The sequence below is a fragment of the Aquarana catesbeiana genome, linkage group LG12 (assembly GCF_042186555.1).
Source record: "Aquarana catesbeiana isolate 2022-GZ linkage group LG12, ASM4218655v1, whole genome shotgun sequence".
Lineage (NCBI taxonomy): Eukaryota > Metazoa > Chordata > Amphibia > Anura > Ranidae > Aquarana > Aquarana catesbeiana.
This window is the reverse complement of record NC_133335.1, coordinates 72,334,980-72,360,717: the sequence shown is the minus strand read 5'-3', so window position 1 is coordinate 72,360,717 and position 25,738 is coordinate 72,334,980. Positions and strand designations below refer to the sequence as shown.

Genomic DNA, 25,738 nt, shown 5'->3' with positions numbered 1-25,738 from the left:
AAGGAAGGTGAGGGGTTTGATCTCCCGGACACCTTTCCAGTGCCCCAGGAAAGAATTAAGATTTTAGGCATTGAATTTGGACCTGGCGATTATGGCCTAAAAAACTGGGAAGGCAGACTGGAAATTGCCAATACTAAGGTGGTCAGCTGGAAGAGATGGAAGTTATCTATGAGGGAAAGGGTTGATCTGATTAAGACTTACCTGATTCCGATCTTCTTGTATGTCAGCTTTGTCTGCATCTTGCCAGTGTCTCTCTATGCTAGGGTCAGTAGTGTGTTCTTCCAGATGTTGTGGGGGAACAGACTGAACCCCATCAAGAGGAATGTCACCTATCTATCCAGGAGGGAGGGTGGCTTAGGTATGGTCAACCCAGTTCTTTTCTTTTCACTGCTTTTTCTCAAGTTTAATATTGGTAATATGCTTGCAGTGGAACCTCCTGGATGGGCAGGCATATTTAGATCTTGGTTTAGGCCTTTTCTACGACTTTGGGAAGAAGGTGGCCAAGTGAAGAATCTCAGGGGTCATCGTGGTCAGCTACCAGCCTATGTCGCTCCGTGCCTGAAGTTACTACGGCAGTGGCGATTGTCGGCTGAAGATCTCAGATCGGTTCCGAGGAAAGTCCTTATGAGCCGAGTCTTGAGCGAAGTCTTTCATGACCCACTGGCCTTAAGGGATTGCCCAGGCCCAGTTTTGAGGGCAGGGTTAAGACTTATTAATTTGGACAGAGTACCCCCTAAATTCAGGGATCTGGCCTGGTTGTGCTTCCATGGGAGACTCTATGTTAGGGGCAATTTGAAATTCCGCAGTGGGGTGGATCGTAGCTGTCCTCGGGAGGAGTGTGCAGGTGAGGAGGAGACTATGGACCATTTTCTGCTTCATTGCCCTTTTAACATAGAGGTGTACAAACAGGTGGGATGGGCCCTCGGTGTCCCTTTCCTCTCCAGGCTGGGTTATGCTGAGTGGGTGTATGGAGCATTCAATACTGGTGGGGTTTTTTGTTTAGATACACTTTTTCTAGTTAGCCTAGTAGTCCGTTATTTCACTTGGAACGCACGGTGTCAGGTCTGCATTCGGCGTAAAATCCTTCCTGTTCAGGTGGTGGTGTATGACATTCTGCATGAGGTGGAGAAGATTCGGGTGCTCGAGAGAGACAAGCGGAGTCAGGGGGCTTGGTTGAAGGCGTGGAGGGGTTTCAGGCCTCCCTGACTGCCAGGAGTCTCTTTCCCGGGTGTGGCTGTCTGTCTCTTATCACCCTAGATTATTTTTTTTTTTTGGATTAATTTTTGATAAATGGCTGCGTACATAGGTGATGGGTTGTGCCTCTTAGGCCCTCTCTGCTGCTTTATGTAAATCATTTTGGTAGTGGATTATGTATATATTGTATATATTCTGAACATGGATGTGTATTCCTTGGATTTCTGTTGAAGTTTTGTACTATGGTTTTGTTTTTTACTTTTGTATAAAATTGGTTGCTTGATTCTTTTAATAAAAGATCAATAGTGCCCATCATTGGTGTCAGTGGGAGGAATAGTGCCCCACCCATCATTGGAGCACAGGTGTGTCAGGAGGAGGCTGTCTCTCTGGAGCTGCTGCAGATCCGTGTGAGAGGGGACTGGTGAGGAAATCTATCCCAGCTCTCCTGGCCCCTTTCTGGGGAAGCCATGGAGGCCAGCAGGGCCTCTCCTGCTGGAAGCTCACAGCCATCTCCTGGGCCGTCGGGTGACATGCCTGCCCCTGTACAAGCTGATCTCTCTACCCCTGGTGGGGATGAAGGTTCCGAAGCCATTCGGGAGCGAGTGGTGGCCGGGATTAAGGTCCTAAATAGGGAGAGGGATAAGCTTTACAAGCTACGAGCGGAGCTGAAGCGTCTGCGAAGGCAGCGTGAGGGCTTACACAGCCAGAAGCATGGATCCGGAGATCCAGTTGGCCAAAGTCCGTGTGGACCATCAGGAGACCATTGTGGCCATGATGGAAGGCAGAGATGGGCCATTTAAGGAGAAGTTTGGAAATGACAGGAGGTTTGGAAGGATGACAAAGATGGAGGTGGAGGAGGAGACCCCCAGTTCTGACCCCCTGCCCCCTCAGGGAGAGGTAAGCAGCCCCATGCCTTCCCAGGACTCAGGAGGCATGCTCAGGGCCATCCAGGTAATGGAGTCTCCTATGCGGAGGAATCAGTTAATGTTTAATGAGGAGGACATTACGGATGATGTACCTGATAAGGTAAAGACTGCCAAGTCCCATGTTGTGGATAAGACTGTTTTTGTGCCTTTCAACACCGACAATGTGCCTAATGACAATCAGGCTGCTGATCCTGTGTGCAGCAATGTTGTGCCTGCTGATGCTGCAATGCAGCAAGAGTTACTTTTAAAAAATGTCATTTCTGTAGAAGAACCACAGGTGTCAGCAGAGCCCATTAACCCCCCTTTAGCTGAGTCCAAAGCTGTTTGCCCCACAGCTGCTGAGGACTCTACAGCACAGCTTCAGGAGACAGCTGGTATTGCAGCAGAAACTGTGATTATTCCTGATGGGAATGTGAATGTTTGTGTGACTGATAACAATCACCCCAGTATCAGTGTGATGGACAATCGTCCTGCTATGGATTCGTTCAGTTCAGAGAGTTGATAATGATGTACAGACTAATGTGACTTCAGTGTGGGGCCTTGGCCCTGATAAACCTACCTTTGCTCAGGTGGTACGCTCTGCTCCTGGTAGCTCTGCTCCCAAGCGGGGTTTTCCCCTACAGGCTACCACTTTGAGCACCCCAGGATCTGGTCTTGGGTCTCTGGCTTCTGCTGGGGGTCCCAGACGTAATGTTGTTATTCTGAAATGGGAAGGTGGTGCGATCCCTCCAGCACGGCGTGCAGTGGTGGATTTGATTTTGGAGATGGGTTTTGGGGCAAATGATCTGTATGCCTTTATACATGTAGCTGGGAGCCGGGATTATACAGTTAGCTTCACCAGGCCAGAGGGTCTTGACCTGTTCTGGGAGAGATATGAGGCTCGGTGCAGGTCAAGACCTGAATGGGAAGGTCTGGCCCCAGTTGCAGTTTCTCAGAGGTCTACAGTAAAAAAAATCACAATTATCCTCACTAATGAGAGTGTCCCTGCCCGGGATCTAGAGGTTTGGTTAAGGAACTATGGGGAGGTTTTGACCAAGCCCAATAAAATCCTTGATGAGCGTAACATCTGGACTGGGGGTTGGTCAGTTACAGTCAGGTTGGCCAGGGATGGGAATGTTGTCCGTCACCTGCCCTCCTCAGCTTTTATAGGGAGGGATAGGATGACTGTTTTTTACCCTGGTCAGCCGAAGCTGTGTCACCGCTGTGGAGAAAAGGGGCATTTGAGTTCCTCCTGTTCAGCCTTGATATGTTCAGTGTGTCGGGGTCAGGGTCATATGGCTAAGGACTGCACCGAAATGATCAGGTGCAACCTGTGCCTGCGCCTTGGCCACCCCTACAGCAGATGTCCTGAAGCCTGGCACAATATGGAGAAGGAGGTAATTGATGACATGTCAAGGTTGGACAGGATGGAGGGTGAGGCCCCTGGTGTACCATCTTCCTCTGCGGTGACCGACTCCCCTGGTCCTGCTCAGGATCCCTCTCCAGTTCCTGTGGCCACCCCTCATGTGTCTGTAAGTATTCCTTCTGTATCTGTATCTGTCTCCCCCCAGCCTACTGTACCCTCTCCTCATGTGTCAGAACCTTCCAAGTCTGTGCCCCCCGAGTCAGTTCCCCCCCAGGAGTCTACCCCTCCTAAGTCTGATTCAAAGGGAGCACCCCCCCCACCAGCAGTGGTAGTGGGTACTAAAAAGGTTGCTTCTTCCTCTGTAAAGAAGTCTTCTGTAAAGACTTCACAGAAAAAAGTAAGAGATGAGGGCATCTCTGAAGCTGACCTGCAGTACCTGGAGGAGAGAAGGAAGGTTGGGAAGCGGAAGAAGCAGGTGGTGAGGACAGAACAGGCTCCAGTGCCTGTCTCCAACCGGTATAGGTCCTCTAATTGGGATATCTCTTCATCTGGAGCTTCTTCGGAGCGAAGTTCTGATTCCGAAATGGAGTTTGAGGCGGCCTCAAGAAAGAGAGAGGCTTCTGGTGATGAGCAGCAGAGGGGAGCTAAGAAGCAATCCACCCAATAACCCAAATGGCGGTTCCCCCTCCGTTAAAAGTGGTGACAATAAATGTCGCTAGCATTAAGTCAGTAAGAGCTCGTTCTATGGCCTTCTTTTTGTTCAGCCAATTAGATGCTGAAATTTTATTTTTGCAAGAGACTAGGCTCACCTCCTTGGCAGATATTCATATGGCCAAGAGAGAGTGGAGGTATGGTCCATCTTACTGGTCTCTTGCGGCCGAGCCTTACGGCGGTGTGGCGGTGTTGTTTAAAACCGGCATGGTAACTGTCCGGCGGGTTATTGAGGTGGAGATTGGGAGATGTATGGTCTTAGACGTCCTTGTGGGAGGGCAGGACCTGCGCCTAATTAATGTTTATGGACCGCACACAAAGTGGGACAGGAAATGCCTTTTTACAAGGATCAAGCCATTTCTTTTTACATCCCGGCAAGTGGTCTTTGGAGGTGACTTTAATACAGTAACTAGGCCCAAGGACAGGAAGGACTTCAAGGACAGGCTGGGATATGATAGCGTTTTTTTAAATAGTATGGTTAGGGATGCTGGTCTTGTGGATGTGCACATTAAGCACCTCCCGGATGACACTGGGTTCACCTTTCATCGAGGTAATAGTCAGAGTAGAATAGATAGGTTTTTTTTGAAGGAGACCTCTGCTTTCTCACCCCCAGTGGTGCAGGCAGTAGAGTTCTCTGATCACTGTATGCTATCTGTGGTCCTGAATGCTTCAGACGCCCCTCAGAGGGGCAAGGGCATCTGGAGATTGAATTCGACTCTACTCAAGGAAGAACATGTTAGACAATCCTTTGAGGAATTCTTTCAGGCACAGGTGACCATCCTGGACTTTTGTAGCAGCAAGGCTGAGTGGTGGGAGCTGACCAAAAAGAGGATTGCAGGATTCTTCAGGGGCCTAGCCAATAGAAAGCAGTTTAATAAATACATGACCTACCAACGTTTACGGAGGAAGCTGGATATTCTTGTCTCGAGAGGAGGAGATCCTGGGGCAATCTCCGAAGTGAAACTCCTTCTCAGGAAGTGTCAATATGACCGGCATGCCTCTTTGGTTCTGGAGAGGGACTATGGGAAGTACCACTCGCCTGACCCTTACCAGAACTGCAAACAAGGTGTAGCTGTTAAAACGGTCGTTGGCCTTAAGGACAGTACAGGTTCCTTGACAAAGTCCAGGTCAGGGATTCTGGAGGTCGTGAGGTCCTTTTATGCTGACCTTCTTGGGAGGAAAGAGCTTGACCGTGACAAGATGGAAAGCTTTTTGGACTCTACTCCAGGTCTAAATGATGAAGATGTCCCATTGATGAATTTGACAGAGGAGATCACAGTTGAAGAGGTGATAAGGGCAATTGAACAGCTTGCCATCAAAAAGTCACCTGGACCGGATGGCTTGACGGCTGAGTTTTACAAAGCTTTTAAGTCTATTCTGGCCCCACATTTGGTAGAGGTTTTTAACAGTTGCCTTGCTGAGGGGGTACTTCCCTCTTCCATGAGGCACTCAGCTGTGATTCTTCTTTCAAAGGGTAAAGATCCTTCGATGATTGAGAATTGGCGCCCCATCAGCCTTCTTAATGTCGATAGAAAGATACTGGCAAAGATCATTTTCTGGCGCCTATCGTCAGTAGCAGAGTCTTTGCTTTCTCGCCATCAGCACTGTTCGGTCCAGGGTAGGTGCACCTTCACAGCAGTTTTAGCTGTCCGGGAGGCCTTGGAGCGGTGCAGGGCTGCAGGCTGGGGAAAGTATTTGCTGACATTGGATCAGGCAAAGGCTTTTGATCGTGTTAACCATGAGTACCTGTGGTTGCTCCTTAGTAAGTACGGTCTGCCGGGTGGTTTTGTCGATTGGTTAAAAGTCTTGTATGAGGGGGCAGAGAGCTTTCCTCTTGTTAATGGTTGGGTTGGGCAGTCCTTTGAGGTTGGCTCCGGGGTGCGCCAGGGTTGTCCCCTGAGTCCCCTGCTCTATGTGTTTGCAATCGACCCCTTCATCAGGAGGCTAGAGAGCGGCATGTTGTGTGGGGTGCCAGTGGGGCTTCCGGGTGAGCCGCCTTTGAGGGTTGTTGCCTATGCGGACGATGTGTCGGTGATTGTCACTGGGGCGGATGAAGCAGAGGAGGTGGTCTCTCTGACATCACGGTATTCTGAAGCATCAGGCTCCAAGATCAATCAGGAAAAGAGTGAAGTTTTCTGGATGGGAAAGGAAGGTGAGGGGTTTGATCTCCCGGACACCTTTCCAGTGCCCCAGGAAAGAATTAAGATTTTAGGCATTGAATTTGGACCTGGCGATTATGGCCTCAAAAACTGGGAAGGCAGACTGGAAATTGCCAATACTAAGGTGGTCAGCTGGAAGAGATGGAAGTTATCTATGAGGGAAAGGGTTGATCTGATTAAGACTTACCTGATTCCGATCTTCTTGTATGTCAGCTTTGTCTGCATCTTGCCAGTGTCTCTCTATGCTAGGGTCAGTAGTGTGTTCTTCCAGATGTTGTGGGGGAACAGACTGAACCCCATCAAGAGGAATGTCACCTATCTATCCAGGAGGGAGGGTGGCTTAGGTATGGTCAACCCAGTTCTTTTCTTTTCACTGCTTTTTCTCAAGTTTAATATTGGTAATATGCTTGCAGTGGAACCTCCTGGATGGGCAGGCATATTTAGATCTTGGTTTAGGCCTTTTCTACGACTTTGGGAAGAAGGTGGCCAAGTGAAGAATCTCAAGGGTCATCGTGGTCAGCTACCAGCCTATGTCGCTCCGTGCCTGAAGTTACTACGGCAGTGGCGATTGTCGGCTGAAGATCTCAGATCGGTTCCGAGGAAAGTCCTTATGAGTCGAGTCTTGAGCGAAGTCTTTCATGACCCACTGGCCTTAAGGGATTGCCCAGGCCCAGTTTTGAGGGCAGGGTTGAGACTTATTAATTTGGACAGAGTACCCCCTAAATTCAGGGATCTGGCCTGGTTGTGCTTCCATGGGAGACTCTATGTTAGGGGCAATTTGAAATTCCGCAGTGGGGTGGATCGTAGCTGTCCTCGGGAGGAGTGTGCAGGTGAGGAGGAGACTATGGACCATTTTCTGCTTCATTGCTCTTTTAACATAGAGGTGTACAAACAGGTGGGGCGGGCCCTCGGTGTCCCTTTCCTCTCCAGGCTGGGTTATGCTGAGTGGGTGTACGGAGCATTCAATACTGGTGGGGTTTTTTGTTTAGATACACTTTTTCTAGTTAGCCTAGTAGTCCGTTATTTCACTTGGAACGCACGGTGTCAGGTCTGCATTCGGCGTAAAATCCTTCCTGTTCAGGTGGTGGCGTATGACATTCTGCATGAGGTGGAGAAGATTCGGGTACTTGAGAGAGACAAGCGGAGTCAGGGGGCTTGGTTGAAGGCGTGGAGGGGTTTCAAGCCTCCCTGACTGCCAGGAGTCTCTTTCCCGGGTGTGGCTGTCTGTCTCTTATCACCCTAGATTATTATTTTTTTGGATTAATTTTTGATAAATGGCTGCGTACATAGGTGATGGGTTGTGCCTCTTAGGCCCTCTCTGCTGCTTTATGTAAATAATTTTGGTAGTGGATTATGTATATATTGTATATATTCTGAACATGAATGTGTATTCCTTGGATTTCTGTTGAAGTTTTGTACTATGGTTTTGTTTTTTACTTTTGTATAAAATTGGTTGCTTGATTCTTTTAATAAAAGATCAATAGTGCCCAAGGGCTGGATAAAGGCAAGCAAAGGGCTGCATCCGGCCCACGGGCCACAGTTTGGAGACCACTGCCTTAGACCAATGTTTCTCAACTCCGGTTCTTGTGTACCCCCAACAGGTCATGGTTTCAGGCTTTCCATTATTTTGCACAGGTGATTGTGTTTTACTGCCTTAGTAATTACCACAGCCGTTTCATTGGAGGGAAATCCTGAAAACACGACCTGTTGGGGGTACTTGAGGACTGGCGTTGAGAAACATTGCCTTAGACCACTAGGGCCCCCTCAACAACTGCAATGAGCAAAAGGGATTTCCTCTGAAATTTTTAAAGGAACCTCCATTATCACATTGAGACTGCCTCACTATCTATGATGCCAGCTGGGAAGATGTTTATTGCTACCCGACTCATAATCCATATGGTGATTTTTTCTTAAGACTAGAAGTACCTGATGACCTTATGCTGAGTACTCATGGGCAGTCCGCTATATTGCTACGCACCTATTACTCCTGAGCTCAGGCCCCCTAGGGCCATGCACACACCAACTGCCACTTTAAATTACTTTGGTCTTTTACCATACTTGATAAAATCAAACAACAATTATCACGTGTCAGCCTGTGTGTGTGTATGGTCATTCACTTTAATGGGGCGGCTGGTGATTCGGCAGTGACACAACAATGTGAGGGACTTGGTGGCAGCAGGTGAGTGGATGCCCACTAACAGGCGTTGCCATGGTGGATCTGAAATGGCAGGTGCTCTTTAAATGTAAGGATATTCTTGCTGGTAGTTAGAATCTTTAATATTTGCAAACAAAATGAAGGTTTCCTATTTAGAATAATAAGCTGTCAGGTTAGTAAAACAGCGATATCAGAACCGATTCAATCATACAGTTTGTAGTGTACATAGATTTGCAAAATAATGGCATACAGGCATATTTCTGAACTTTGTTTTATCTCATGGTTACTGTGACATTGTGTGAATGCATCAATGCAGTGCATGTTATCTCAGCTTGCAGAGCTTGGATTCATTGAGTTTACCAAAAATTTAAATATTGCAGAATATACAGCCTCATGCTACATAACAAAGCTCCATTTCATGCCTAATAAACACAGTTATTGATGTATCTTAAATAGAAAACTATCTTTAGATAGATTCTTTACTCCAAAAGTATTTTATTAACCGCTTTAGGACCGGCCGCCGTCAAAACGACACCATGGCTCTCCTGCGCGAATCGTCGTAGGTGTACGGCAGCTTGCGCAGGCTCAGTTGCAGGCAGGTGCGCACTGCCGGGAGCCTCCCCGCGGGTCGGGAAGACTCAATGTCCTCCGGTGTCCTGCGATTGTCTTGTACACAGGCAGAACGGGGAGATGTAAACAAGGCATTACCTCGTTTTGACAGGTGACGTGACAGGGATCCACTGTTCCCAGTGGTTGGGAATAGTCATCTCTGTCATGTCTCAGTAAACCCATCCCCCTCACAGTTAGAAACACTCATAGGAAACACAGTTAAAGTGCAGGTCCACCCTGAAAAAAAAAAATTGCGCAAAAAAATACCTAAAAAAATGGAGGAAAAAAAAAATGTTTTTACTTACGTGAAATGGCTGTTGCTAGGCAGTCTTCCTAATCTGCCTCTTCCTACGCCGCGGTGATCTTCAGTCTTCTGCTCCCCGCGTTGTCTTCTGGGGAATGAGGCGCGGTGTGTTATGGGAACGGTGTGTGTCCCACAACACATAGCGTCCCATTCACAAAACGCCGTGCTGCTCGCGCGTGCGCAGTAGGAAACTGCCAGTGAAGCTGCAAGGCTCCACTGCCTGTTTCCCTTAGTTAGGATGGTGGTGCCGGGACCCGAGAGCCGAGGGACAGGTCGGCCTTGGGTGGCCGACATCGCGGGCACCCAGGACAGGTAAGTCTACTTATTTAAAGTCAGCAGCTACAGTGTTTGTAGCTGCTGACTTTAAAAAAAAAAAAAAATGTAGCTGGCCGGAATCCCGCTTTAACCCCTTGATCGCCCAATAGTGTTAACCCCTTTTCTGGCAGTGACATTTATACAGTATATGCAACAAATATGGAGTAAGGACCCTTTCACACGATCGGACCGTTCAGGTCCGCCTGTCAGTTTTGACGGCGGACCTGAACGGGCGCTCCATGTTAGTCTATGGAGCGTCGGATGTCAGCGGAGACATGTCCGCTGACATCCGACCCCGTCCGATCTGCTAAAAGCAGACGGATGGCTCTACGTCCAGGTCCGTTGCTATCGGATCGGGTGAGATCTGACGAAAACGGTCATGCTGTCCGTTTTCGTCCAATCCCTCCATAGGCAGCAGCGTATATATATATGTATGTATGTAGAGCTCAATGAATAATTATCGGGAGGGTGTAATCAGTATTATACTATACCAACAAACAAAAAATAAAGGGGAACCCAAAAAGAAGAGGATCGGTGCTCCTAAAGAAAATATACCTTTTAGAATCACTTTAAGGTTATTCGAAAACAAAAAAGTATGTTTTTCTCCATAACAGACACAAATATTGAAGCCCCTCGCCAAGTGTAGTTAAAAAACCTAGGTGACATACAGGGGTTGGACAAAATTATGGAGACAGGTATGGTAAGAGAACAAAATCGTTACCTAATATGGTTTTGGACAAGCTTTTGGAATCCAAGATGTCCTGAATTCTCCTGGGAATTGACAAATATAAGTCTTGGAAGGTGGACAATGGAATCTGATACCATGGACTCTTGGTGAAAAAAACCTGGGTCACAATTCTGCACAATATCCTTTTGTCTCTTTCGGTTAGTTGACCATGTGGACCACGGTTATGCTGATCAGACGATGTTTTCCTGTAAACTGTATATGCCGTCATAACCTTTGATACTATACCTCACGACACTGCAAATAAATTTGGCAACTTCAGTCACAGAGACACCAGCTAAGCGGGCACCAACAATTTGCCCTCTTTGATACTCGGTAAGCTCTGACATGACTCCATAATACGAGCAGTGCATGCAGTGAATGGAAAAAGTGAGGATTCCCACCTGTTGGCTAGATGTCTCATCACACAGCAGAAGCAAAAGAATGTTACATCACTTCCACTTTCAACGTGATTCATGTTGTCACAATCACACCTACAAATCATGTAGTGTTTCCATATTTTTGTCTAGTCCCTGTATATACACCACATCCCTGCCAGCCAGTGTATCACAAATAAATATATACACACACATGTCCATTCTAAAAAGAAAAAAAAAGAGACATCTGCAGGACTTAAATTTGAAGTTTAGGTTTGGCGATTTTTTGCCATACCTGTTGGATCTCAGTGAAAGCTGTAAAACATCCAGTAGTAGTAGCCACTGTTACTACAGTGATCTCCACTAGCTACTTGACTTGCAAGCTAGTGCCAATTTTCTCTCTCTTGATGACCTGTAGCTGCATTCCCAAAATCTGGGCACCCACAGTAATCCATTATCGAATGCCAAAAGTTCTCTTCCGACGGCTGCCCCCAGCCCATTTCAGTACAATAATAGACCTTAGGTACCCAGCTTTGAAGAACCCTTTGATGCCCTAGGGTGGTACTGCTCAGTAGAACCACTTCATAATTCAGAAATCTGCACACTGTGCCCCCCCCCCCCCCCCCCGCAGGGTTCACTTGGTGGGTGGGTTGTGGCATTAGTTTCTCAAGTATTTGATGCGGATTTGCATTTGGTGATGCCTAGTCTTTGTTTTTAACGTTAGTTCCACCGTTAATATGAAGTGACATTTTTTATAAGTTGTACTACTATATTAATATTGCCGTAAGGATAGGCATAACAAAAACAGAATAATTTAGATGTACAGTATGTGCTCAGGTGAGCATGTTGCTGCACTATGCTTTTTTCTTACCGTTATAATAAACTTCAAAGGGTAGGTTCACCTGTTCGATCATGAATAATATTACACCCATATTGAGGGTGTAAATGAAGCATGGTTGCATATAGCATCCCTAAAACCCAAATTACCAACTCATATCTAAATTGTGGGGTTTATCTTGTGTCCCATCTGCCATCGTGGCAAAGGGATTATGCAGAGCGCATTGTTCTGTTGTTCAGCCCCAACTTCCTTCAGTCCAATAGCAGTGAGTCTGTATGTCCCAATTGACCTCAGGCTAGGGGGGAGACATTGATAGAGCTTGTGCATTGCACTTGCGATGCCCTCGTCGTGGATGAAATGCTCTGCTGACTTAAATTCATAGGTAGCAAATGCACATTGATCATTGGATCAATATTACTGAATGTATTACTTTTTTGCAAACAATGGACTAGGGCAGAGATCTCCAAAATGCGGCCCGAGGGCTGGATGTGGCCCTTTGCTTGTCTTTATTTGGCCCTTATGGCACCATTCCTCCCACTGACACCAATGATGAGGTGCCATTTATCCCATTGACACCATTGAGGGAGCACCATTCCTTCCACAGACACCAATGATGAGGCACCATTCCTCCCTCAGCCACCAATGAAGGGGCACCATTCTTCCCACAGCCACCAATGAAGGGGCACCATTCCTCCTACAGCCACCAATGAAGGGGCACCATTCCACCCACAGCCACCAATGAAGAGGCACCATTCCACCCACAGCCACCAATGAAGGGGCACCATTCCTCCCACAGCCACCAATGAAGGGGCACCATTCCTCCCACAGCCACCAATGAAGGGGCACCATTCCTCCCACAGCCACCAATGAAGGGGCACCATTCCTCCCACAGCCACCAATGAAGGGGCACCATTCCTCCCACAGACACCAATGAAGGGGTGCCATTTCTCCCACTGACACCCATGATGGAGCGCCATTTCTCCCACTGACACCCATGATGGAGCACCATTCCTCCCACTGACACCAATGAAGGGGCGCCATTTCTCCCATTGACACCATTGAGGGAGCACCATTCCTTCCACGGACACTAGTGATTGGGTACCATTCCTTCCACAGACACCAATGATGAGGCACCATTCCTCCCACAGCCACCAGTGAAGGGGCACCATTCCTCCCACAGCCACCAGTGAAGGGGCACCATTCCTCCCACAGCCACCAGCGATGGGGCAACATTCCTCCCATAGCCACCAATGACAGGGCAACATTCCTGCTTTGAATACCAACAAGGGGGAACTCCCGCCCCACTAAAATCAATGATGGAGCACTCTCTACTCTCACTGACACCAGGACATTTTTAATCCCACTGGCCAGTCTGGCCCCTCTAAAGCCTCCAGGACAGTAAACTGGCCCTTTTTTCAGAAATTTTGGAGACCCTTGGACTAGGGCTTTAGGAGTGTGCTTTATCATCATCATCATCATCATACATGGTATTGTAGAACATAAGAAAACCATAAAAATCCCCTTTCCCCGAAAATGGCCAAAGCTTTGAGAATAATATCGGAGTAGCAAATGACACCAATGATGGGGAACCATTTCTCCCACAGACCCCAATGATTGGGCGCCATTCCTCCCACTGACATCGATGATTGGGTGCCATTCCTCCCACTGACACCAATGAGGGAGCACCATTCCTCCCACAGACACCAATGATGGGGCACCGTTCCTCCCACAGACACCAATGATGGGGCACCGTTCCTCCCACAGACACCAATGATGGGGCACCGTTCCTCCCACAGACACCAATGATGGGGCACCGTTCCTCCCACAGACACCAATGATGGGGCACCGTTCCTCCCACAGACACCAATGATGGAATTGTGCCCCTTCATTGGTGGCTGTGGGAGGAATGGTGCTCCTTCATTGGTGGCTGTGGGAGGAATGGTGCCCCATCATTGGTGCCCCATCATTGGTGTCTGTGGGAGGATTGGTGCCCCATCATTGGTGCCCCATCATTGGTGTCTGTGGGAGGAATGGCGCCCCTTCATTGGTGGCTGTGGGAGGAATGGTGCCCCTTCATTGGTGGCTGTGGGAAAAATTGTGCCCCATCTTTGATGTCAGTTGCAGGAATGGTGCTCCAACATTCCTCCCACAGCCACCAATGATGGGCCACCATTCCTACTTTGAAAACCAACAATGGGGAACTATTCCCCCCCGCCACCCACTAAAACCAATGATGGGGCACTCTTTACTCTCACTGACACCAGGACATTTTTTAATCCCACTGGCCAGTCTGGCCCCTCTAAAGCCTCCAGGACAGTAAACTAGCCCTTTGTTCAGACATTTTGGAGACTCTTGGACTAGGGCTTTAGGAGTGTGCTTTATCATCATCATCATCATCATCATCATCGTCATCATCATCATACATGGTTTTGTAGAACATAAGAAAACCATAAAAATCCCCTTTCCCCGAAAATGACCAAAGCTTTGAGAATAATATTGGAGTAGCAAATGAAGAAAGCACCAAAAAGTACTGAATGCACAAAAACAAATTACAAACAGAGATCTAATTGAGATGTATTGTATAATAAGCTTCTGGCGCACAAATTACTATTTCAGACTTTTTTTTTTTTTTTTGCTTCCCTAAAAGAGTTTTCATTTGTCATGGCTACAAAAACTCCTTGGTGATTTCCTTTAAAATATTTTAAGCGATTCACTAAAGTGTATCTAAATCCCAAAACAGTAATTTTGTATATTGCAGATTACCAGTCTTAAAATGGGGGTGTTGCTTTAGTTTTCTCTTTTCAGGCTAAGAACATTTTCAACAATTACAGAAAAAAACTGTTGATCTTGCCAGAAATGCAGTGCCCTTGCCACTTCATGTGAGCTGAAAAGAGAGCAAAAACAATGTTATATTTGTTTTTTGAATGACTAATCCCAGTTCACAAATACTAACTTCATCGAATATCATGTAATGGAGATGAAGAAAGGAAGATATGTATGAAGTCTAGCCTGGGTGACAACCTTGGCTGCCCCCATAGATAACATGTAGAGTAAATGTAGCCACAAAGGAAGTGTGTTCTTTGCAGGGTTACTAGGTGAAAGTAAAGGAGAAAAGCCACATCGTGCAAGGACTGCTAAACTTTAATATATTATTTTTTTCTTTTTGGCCTTTAGATACTTTTAGACCTCCATGTTAATAGAAGAAAAATATATATATTTTTTTTAATGGTGGTGCTCCAAAGGCTTGACAACAGTCCGCTCTTTCCTCACGTCTAGAGGTGTGTACACCTTTCAGCAACTTCAGGAGACTTATGAGGCCCCTGACCGAGAGAGAGACGGCTATATCCAAATTCATGTAAATATAGGACGCCTTCGCGCTACTAAGATGTGTTCCAAGTGATCTCTTATAAAACTATAAAGCTTAATATAAAAGTTAATAAATTAACAATTAAATAACCAAAGTGCGTGCCGCGCAATAAAGTGCAATCAGATAAAATGAAGAAAGCTGTGTGCAGCAGAATCTTCCAGTGTATCACAATCCACTCACAATAAATAACAATCGTATAATGATCCCGCGCTACAGCAGAAATGTGCAAAAACTTATCAATAAGTAAAATATGTAAACACTGTGTAAATATAGTTCAATAATCAAGAATAATAAAAGTGCAAAAGTGATAAGTCCATAAATTGGTAAATCAATCCCGGGGCATAAGATTCAGTATGATAATAATCTCTTAATTACATATTCTTATAATAAATGTCCAAAAAAAAAAGGGAATCGTGTAAAAATAAGTTCAAGTAAATAACTCAGTAGACAGGGGAGAAGTTTAGATCCCAAAAATGAGCTCACAGAACCCTCACCTTCATATCTTGATATACCAGCATATAATAATGAATGGGGGTCGATTCCGTTACTCCAACTTCTATCACCGGGGGGGAGAGATGGGTAAGGATGGGAGAGAAAAAGCTCTAATGGTGTAGTATATTAAAGGTATATAGATTTTATTCACAGGATAAAGCTGGACTCTTACAATAAAAATTCAAAAAACAAGCATAAAACAGCCGATAAGGCGTCTGGACGCCGTTCTCACATCACTTCCGGTATACTTCAACCTCCGGCCACTCCCTACACGTTACAGCATCACGTGACTTCATCAGGGGATCCGGATTGGCTGTGGCATCTGTGTTTATATCTAGTAAAACCGGAAATAGAGTAGCGGCCATTTTGTTGTGGTCCGCTCTATTTAACAACCGCAGCCATTTTTTTATAGTCAATCTCGTATTTTCACAGCGGCCATTCTATAGAAAGGAACACCTCTGCTGACACTTCCAAAGCAGGGTTCTTATAGATTAGCGGAAGCTGAGGATCAACGCCGAGTCTAATTGCTTTATAACCCTTTATCTTCTGAATAAAATCTATATATCTTTAATATACTACACCATTGGAGCTTTTTCTCTCACATCCTTACCCATCTCTCCCCCCCCCCCCCCCCGGCGGAGGATACGAGATTACATGAGGACGTGGATGTGGAGTACCTATTCAGGTTACATACTCGGTGGAACGTAGGACCCCCTGGTGGTGGATATTAATACAGCGGAAGAGATTCCTGTATATGGTTTTATGCTGACACTTCAAGTTATCTAGGTCTTACATGTAATGAAACGGAGGACCCCCTGGTGGTAGAAGTTGGAGTAACGGAATCGACCCCCATTCATTATTATATGCTGGTATATCAAGATATGAAGGTGAGGGTTCTGTGAGCTAATTTTTGGGATCTAAACTTCTCCCCTGTCTACTGAGCTATTTGCTCGAACTTATTTTTACACAATTCCCTTTTTTTTTGGACATTTTTTATAAGAATATGTAATTAAGAGATTATTATCATACTGAATCTTATGCCCCGGGATTGATTTACCAATTTATGGACATCACTTTTGCACTTTTATTATTCTTGATTATTGAACTATATTTACACAGTGTTTACATATTTTACTTATTGATAAGTTTTTGCACATTTCTGCTGTAGCGCGGGATCATTATACGATTGTTATTTATATCCAAATTCACCATTTCCTGGACTCCCTGGTTAGAAATTATGATAACTCCCGAACGTCAACTGCATTCGAAACCAGGTGCCATACTCATCCGACTACTCAGGGTCTAGTCACGTTACTTTACTCTTCGCTTCTGGGTGCCTCTAATGCCACGTACACACGAGCGGACTTTACGGCAGACTTTGTCCTGCGGACTTTTCGACGGACTTTACAACAGACTTTCCAAATGAACGGACTTGCCTACACACGATCAACCAAAGTCCGACGGATTTGTACGTGATGACGTACGACCGGACTAAAACAAGGAAGTTCATAGCCAGTAGCCAATAGCTGCCCTAGCGTCGGTTTTTGTCTGTCGGACTTTTCGACCGGACTCGAGTCCGTCGAAAAGATTCGAAACATGTTTCATTTCTAGGTCCGTCGAACTTTTGGGGGAAAAAAGTCCGCTGGAGCCCACACACGATCGAATTGACCGATGGACTCCGGTCCGCTGAACCAAGTATGCCGTAAAGTCCGGTTATGTGTACACGGCATAACACTTCGGCCCCCCCTTACTGCGCACGATGGGAGTCTATTTTGGAGTTAACGAAATGAGAACTAGTCCTGGCAACACACATCTTTATGGCTACTAAACAAACCATTGCGAAGGTGTGGAAAACGCCCCTCCTCTCATTTGAGTAGGTGAAGCGACGGGTGCATGGTAAGTTGACAAACGAGAAGCTTACGGCGATACTTGTGGATGCAAAGGACAAATTTTGTAAGATCTGGCAACCCTGGTTGGACCAGTTCCTAGCGACGAGCCCGCCCTCCCGTTTTTTGCTATATAGGAAACTCTGACAAGCCCACCAATGCTGGCCTTGGATTCCCTAGGATGGGGTTTACTTTCTTCCTCGTGATCCCTTTTTTTTGGTTTCCTACCCTTATTCTCCCTCTTGTTCTTTTCTTTCTTCAGCCTTTCTTCCTTATTTTTTTACTTTTGGTTATTTACCGCCAGACGCCAGTGTGAGGAGTCTGTCAGTCGCTGTCTGGTTACATTTTGGGAGGTCCTCGAGAGGACACCTGGACTTTATATATATAGGTCAATCTTAGGTATTGCATAATATTTGTTATATGATGGTTCTTGCAATACTGCTTGATTAGCATACTTCTAGGCAAATTACATGGCTGTTATTTTCCTATAGACCTTAAAGGTAACTGGGTATCCTCATCTGTTTGCCTTTTGCCTATGTTTGTAGTTATTAGCTATACCATATAAAAGGCCTATTTATCTGTGATATCTGTTATCATTCTCAATCCACTTTCTGCCACTGACCTTGGCGTCTGTTCACTGTTTTGTGAGTTTAACTGTATTCAATAAAAATATTGTGAAAGAAAAGTATAATAAATTTAGCATAAACCACTTTACTACTACTCAACCAGAACCAGGTTCAGTTTGTTTGCATTATGGGAATTTTTAGAAAAAGACAATATCCTTGTCTTTTGTTCCCTTTTTGTTAGGGTATACCCTTTACTGAGCTCTCCAAAGTGATATGGCTTATTCCATATAGTAGGCAGATTGTTGGTGGGGCTTTAATTACCCAACTAAAGGCAAAACTTTTTTTCATGTTTTGGATAGAGTGGAGTGGGATTACAATACCTATTTAGTTTTTATTGCTCTTTGTGCCCCCGTTGGGGAGACTCATCCTCCTCTATTTGTCCCGTTTCCCGTTATCATTGAAAGTGTAAGTAAAAGAAAATCCCAAATTTTGGGTTGTCCCCAGAAAAGTAATAGAGGGGAAATCTTCCTATGGGGAAACTAGTTCTGGTTTCTCGGGGATCTCCAAGGAATGCCCTTAATTTGCAGGGATATTCTCTCATTTTGGCTATGGGACAGGAAGTGAAGGGAAATCTCCCCAATGAGACATAGATGGCAAAAAATAAACTGACAAGGGTTATAACCCTCTATCACTCTATCCAAAATTTAAAAAAAATAAGTTTTTCCTATAGTTTACTTTAAGGGTGGCTCTTAGAAATGTGTTTTTTTAATGGTGGCGATATGAAAATGTCATGTCATTTTGTGCATCTTGAATTGTTGAAGCAAACTGTAGAATTTCTTTTTACTTTTTTCACATAGGCAATTAAAAAAGTTGAGTGAAGACAACTTGAATAAGCAGCCTGAAGAAGTTTTTGATGTGCTGGAGAAACTTGGAGAAGGGTGAGCATCACATTTTATTCCTTTTTCAGTTGTATAAAAATCTACAACTTGAGAAGAAACTTGTAACAGTTTTCAAAAATGTCCTTCAAAAGGGGCCAATGGCTGAAAGATGTTTTTTATGAATTGGAGCCTTCAGCAATCAGATCTCCCTGCCTGCCACAATTTTTAGTTCTGTGGCCATTTATCAAAGAGTTTTGGGTGTTCCTGTCCACCTTTTGGGTCTTCCCACTCCCACTTCCCACATTCCTTTTGTAAAAAGAAATAACGATCAGAGTGAACCAAACCATTTTGTTCTAGGTGATGATGCAATTCAAGCACTGGAGAGCTCACCACCAGTGTCCCTTGGAGATGTAAGAAACCTGCTGGCCTGGCAAGCCATCCTAAATATTTGTAGATACAAGCTTGTACTTTAGCATTAGTCAGCTGTGTAAAAAAAAAAAAAAAAGCTTAATTTATCGGGAAGTACTATATGACAGAAGAACTTAAGTGCAAACCACATACAGCTGACTTTGCTGGTGGTTTGGCTAAATTTGAGGTACCAGCTCAAAAATGTTGGGGTGGAGCTGATTAACTGATTGTGGTCGGCATTTTTGTGTATTAGGAATTGAGATCTCCCTGCCGTAATTTTTGGTTCTGTGTCCATATCCAAACTGCAATATCCAATCAGCACAACTGTCATGGGGAACCTGTTATGGTATATTATAATTCATACTGTGATGCTGGGACTTATGGTTGTTTAACATTTCAGAACGAATGGAAGACTTGTTACCTTGATTACTGTGCCATTAGTCTTGGATGTGTTCTTAGCAGTATATTACTACCTGCTCAGTGATGGTAATCCCCTGTGCCTTTTGGGGGACTCCTTCATACACAGTATTTTAATTTATTTAAGGTCTGCTGTCAACACAAAATAGCTTAGGAGACGGTTCCAACTAAAAAAGTTTGAGACATTGGATATTATATTCGCTCCTTTTACATTGCTAGACAAGCACAGTACTTTAAAGCCACAATTGGTTGTATCAATAATTTCAGTAGCTCTTTTGTTTTAAAACAATGACAACAATGACCTGCTTTTCAGTTATTCTTTATTGATGAATAAATAGATCTAACTATCTACAGTATCTCACAAAAGTGAGTACACCCACTCACATTTTTGTAAATATTTTATTATATCTTTTCATGTGACAACATTGAAGAAAGCTACAATGTAAAGTAGTGAGTGTACAGCTTGTATAACAGTGTAAATTTGCTATCCCCTCAAAATAACTCAACACACAGCCATTAATGTCTAAACCGCTGGCAACAAAAGTGAGTTTACCCCTAAGTGAAAATGTCTAAATTGGGCCCAGTTAGCCATTTTCCCTCTCCGGTGTCATGTGACTCGTTAGTGTTACAAGGTCTCAGGTGTGAATGGGGAGCAGGTGTGTTAAATTTGGTGTTATCGCTCTCATTCTCTCATACTGGTCACTGGAAGTTCAACATGGCACCTCATGGCAAAGAACTCTCTGAGGATCTGAAAAAAAGAATTGTTGCTCTACATAAAGATGGCCTAGGCCAGTGTTTCTCAACTCCAGTCCTCAAGGCGCCCCAACGGGTCATGTTTTCAGGATTTCCCTAAGATGAAATGGCTGTGGTTATAACTAAGGCAGTGAAACTGATCAAATCACCTGTGCAAAATAATGGAAAGCCTGAAAACATGACCTGTTGGGGTGCCTTGAGGACTGGAGTTGAGAAACACTGTCCTAGGCTATAAGAAGATTACCAAGACCCTGAAAGTGAGCTGCAGCACGGTGGCCAAGACCATACAACAGTTTAACAGGACAGGTTCCACTCAGAACAGGCCTCGCTATGGTCGACCAAAGAAGTTGAGTGCACGTGCTCAGCATCATATCCAGAGGTTGTCTTTGGGAAATAGACGTGTGAGAGCTGCCAGCATTGCTGCAGAGGTTGAAGGGATGAGGGGTCAGCCTGTCAGTGCTCAGACCATACGCCGCACACTGCATCAAATTGGTCTGCATGGCTGTCGTCCCAGAAGGAAGCCACTTCTAAAGATGATGCACAAGAAAGCCCACAAACAATTTTCTGAATACAAGCAGACTGAGGACATGGATTGCTGGAACCATGTCCTGTGGTCTGATGAGACCAAGATAAACTTATTTGGTTCAGATGGTATCAAGCGTGTGTGGCGGCAACCAGGTGAGGAGTGCTGCCGGAACTGGGGAGCTATAGTTCATTGAAGGTACCTTGAATGCCAACATGTACTGTGACATACTGAAGCAGAGCATGAACTGCTCCCTTTGGAGACTGGGCTGCAGGGCAGTATTCCAACATGATAACATCCCTAAACACAGCTCCAAGATGACCACTGCCTTGCTAAAGAAGCTGAGGGTAAGGTGATGGACTGGCCAAGCATGTCTCCAGACCTAAACCCTATTGAGCATCTGTGGGGCATCCTCAAATGGAAGGTGGAGGAGCGCAAGGTCTCTAACATCCACCAGCCCGTGATATCGTCATGGAGGAGTAGAAGAGGACTCCAGTGACCACCTGTGAAGCTCTGGTGAACTCCATGCCCAAGAGGGTTAAGGCAGTGCTAGAAAATAACGGTGGCCACACAAAATATTGACACTTTGGGCCCAATTTGGACATTTTCACTTAGGGGTGTACGTTTGTTGCCAGTGGTTTAGACCTTAATGGCTGTGTGTTGAGTTATTTTGAGGGGACAGCAAATTTACACTGTTATACAAGCTGTACACTCACTACTATACATTGTAGCAAAGTGTCATTTCTTCAGTGTTGTCACATGAAGAGATATAATAAAATATTTACAAAAATGTGAGGGGTGTACTTACTTTTGTGAATCTATCTATCTATCTATCTATCTATCTATCTATCTATCTATCTATCTATCTATCTATCTATCTATCTATCTATCCCTAAACCCTTCCATGATAAAACCTTAAAAACCTTAAAATAAAATAATTTCTTCTTCAGGTCCTATGGCAGTGTTTTTAAAGCCAGCCATAAAGAAACAAGCCAGATTGTGGCCATTAAGCAGATTCCAGTAGAGTCAGACCTTCAAGAAATCATTAAGGAAATCTCCATTATGCAGCAATGTGACAGGTAAGGTAGTTTTATGTGTGCATTTAATGTATCTTTAAATATGGAAAGAATTCTTGAGAAATTGTCATTCAGTTTTAGAATGGTATTGAAATACATCAGAACAGCGGATTATTTTTTTAATTGTGCTGTGATTAACAGAGACCTTTACTTTACCACTGGAGTCTCCACACTTTTCAAAGAAAGGGCAAGTTTACTGTCCTTCAGACTTTAGGAGGCTGGAATGTGCCCAGTGGGGGTAGAAAATGTCCCGTGCCGAGCATCAGTGAGAATAAACATGGCAGCGGGGTTGGTGGTCAGCAGGAGGAGGAGTAGCGCCCCAACATTGGTATTAGTGGGAGGAATAATGCCCCATTATTGGTATTAGTGGGAGGGATAGTGCCCCTTTATTGGTATTAGTGGGAGGAATAGTGCCCCTTTATTGGTATTAGTGGGAGGAATAATGCCCCATCATTGGTATTAGTGGGAGGAATAGAGTCTCATCATTGGTACCAGTGGGACGAATAGTGCCCCATTATTGGTAATAGTGGGAGGAATAGTGCCCCATTATTGGTAATAGTGGGAGGAATAGTGCCCCATTATTGGTATTAGTGGGAGGAACAGTGAACCCATCATTGGTATTAGTGGGAGGAATAGTGAACCCATCATTGGTATTAGTGGGAGGAATAGTGAACCCATCATTGGTATTAGTGGGAGGAATATTGCCCAAAGGGCCGCAGTTTGGAGACCCCTTGCTTTACCACATGGACCTAACTCCACAAGTCTGTATGTATACATTCTTGACATTACAAAATGTATAGTAAAAGTATAATTTAAAAAATGCACCATTTTATCGTGAAGAAGATGTTCTTAAGCTCAAGGGAAGAGACGGTGTCTAGTAAAGTGTTCTAAAGCTTTAAGGTTACTCAATGCAAGTCCATCTAGTCTGGTATAAGAACTGCAGATAATTCGCCAAAATAGAGTTGGTAAAGGTAGTAATGAACAAATATTGCACCCATAAAGACTGCACAGCAGCCCCTTTTATGGAACCAAATATATAGTATCTCACAAAAGTGAGTAAACCCCTCACATTTTTGTAAATATATTATATCTTTTCATGTGACAACTTTGCTACAATGTAAAGTAGTGAGTGTACAGCTTGTATAACAGTGTAAATTTGCTGCCCCCTCAAAATAACTCAACACACAGCCATTAATGTCTAAACTGCTGGCAACAAATGTGAGTACACCCCTAAGTGAAAATGTCCAAATTGGGCCCAATTAGCCATTTTCCCTCCCTGGTGTCATGTGACTCATTGGTGTTAGGTCTCAGGTGTGAATGGGGAGCAGGTGTGTTTAAATTTGGTTATTGCTCTCACTCTCTCATACTAGTCACTGGAAGTTCAACATGGCACCTCATGGCAAAGAACTCTCTGAGGATCTGAGAAAAATGAATTGTTGCTCTACATAAAGAGGGCCTAGGCCAGGGATATGCAATTAGCGGACCTCCAGCTATTGCAGAACTACAAGTCCCATAAGGCATAGCAAGACTCTGACAGCCACAAGCATGACACCCAGAGGCAGAGGCGTGATGGAACTTGTAGTTTTGCAACAGCTGGAGGTCCGCTAATTGCATATCCCTGGCCTAGGCTATAACAAGATTGCCCAGACCCAGAAACTTCTGTATGGCCAAGACCATACAGCAGTTTAACAGGACAGGTTCCACTCAGAACAGGCCTCACCATGGTCGACCAAAGAAATTGAGTGCACGTGCTCAGCATCATATCCAGAGGTTGTCTTCAGGAAATAGACGTATGAGTGCTGCCAGCATTATCTGTCATCCCAGAAGGAGGCCTCTTCTAAAGATAATGCACAAGAAAGCCCGCAAACAGTTTGCTGAAGACAAGCAGACTAAGGACATGGATTACTGAAACCATGTCCTGTCGTCTGATGAGACCAAGATAAACTTATTTGGTTCAGGTGGTGTCAAGCGTGTGTGGCGGCAACCAGATGAGGAGTACAAAGACAAGTGTGTCTTGCCTACAATCAAGCATGGTGGTAGGAGTGTGATGGTCTGGGGCTGCATGAGTGCTGCCGGCACTGGGGAGCTACAGTTCATTGAGGGAACCATGAATGCCAACATGTACTGTGACATACTGAAGCAGAGCATGATCCCTTCCCTTCGGAGACTGGGCCGCAGGGCAGTATTCCAACATTGTAACAAGCCCAAACACACCTCCAAGATGACCACTGCATTACTAAAGAAGCTGAGGGTAAAGGTGATGGACTGCATAGGGCATGTCTCCAGACCTAAACCTAATTGAGCATCTGTGGGGCATCCTCAAATGGAAGGTGGAGGAGTGCAAGGTCTCTAACATCCACCAGCTCTGTGATGTCGTCATGGAGGAGGGGAAGAGGACTCCAGTGGCAACCTGTAAAGCTCTGGTGAACTCCATGTCCAAGAGGGTTAAGGCAGTGCTGGAAAATAATGGTGGGCACACAAAATATTGACACTTTGGGCCCAATTTGGACATTTTCACTTAGGGGTGTACTCACTTTTGTTACCAGCGGTTTAGACATTAATGGCTGTGTGTTGAGCTATTTTGAGGGGACAGCAAATTTACACTGTTATACAAGCTGTACACTCACTACTTTACATTGTAGCAAAGTGTCATTTCTTCAGTGTTGTCACATGAAAAGATAGAATAAAATGTTTACAAAAATGTGAGGGGTGTACTCACGTTTGTGAGATAATGTATAGGCTCTTGCAATGGTTGGCACAATTTACATGGTATTCAGTGTAAAAGGAGATAAGTCTTTGGTCAAGTTTTGTAGAAAGGGACTCATTCATGTGGTCTCAGTACAGAAGAGAATAATAATAGAATAATAATAAGAGAATAATAAAAAAAAGAGAATGCCAAGATGTAGAGGTTCAGCATGATAGATGACTGTAAGCATAACCTCATATAAATGGTGTTTGCATAGTATAGGCACAAAGACTGTCACGTGTTAGATTTTATACATTTTTGACCATCCTCAAAAGTTATCACTCTTTCAGTTAAAAAGTTCAGACTTAAGCAATATACTACAGTAATCAAGTTATGTATCCAGAGCATAATTGTTTTTATTTTTTATTTTTTTTCATTTTTTTTATTTTTCTTAGACCAAGAAAGCTCTGTTGGATTGATTTTGTTTTTTCCTTACTATATTGTTGGGTCATCTAGGCTTATGAGTGTAAAGCCTGCCAGAGTCCAGGCGGGAACAGTCATGCCAGCACAGGTGTGTTTCGCTCAATCAGACGTTATATCTGAAGGGTATACCCACGTGTTTTCTGAGAACTGAGCTCTGTTATTTCAAAACCATTGTTTCTAATTTTTTGAGAATCTTTAACCACTTAAGCCCTGGAAGGGTTTCCCCCCTTAATGACCAGGCCATTTTTTGCGATGTGGCACTGCGTCGTTTTAACTGACAATTGGGACATTGTACCCAAACAAAATTAATGTCCTTTTTTTCCCACAAATAGAGCTTTCTTTTGGTGGTATTTGATCACCTCTGCGGTTTTTTTTTGTTTTTGTTTTTTTTGTTGCGCTATAAACAAAAAAAGAGTGTAAATTTAAAAAAAAAAACGCAATATTTTTTACTTTTTGCTATAAGAAATATCCCCCCAAAAAATATTAAAACAAATTTCTTCCTCAGTTTAGGCTGATATGTATTCTTCTACATATTTTTTTGTAAAA

At 44.5% G+C, this 25,738-nt stretch overlaps 1 protein-coding gene across 1 annotated transcript in view; it reads left to right on the top strand.

The window, feature by feature from the left end:
- Window positions 1-25,738, top strand: part of STK4 (serine/threonine kinase 4) — a 163,195-nt gene that overhangs the window by 14,316 nt on the left and 123,141 nt on the right. The window contains exons 2-3 of the mRNA XM_073608038.1: window positions 18,826-18,906; window positions 21,898-22,026. Coding sequence (XP_073464139.1) covers window positions 18,826-18,906; window positions 21,898-22,026 — 210 coding nt within the window. The remainder of the gene's footprint in view (window positions 1-18,825; window positions 18,907-21,897; window positions 22,027-25,738) is intronic.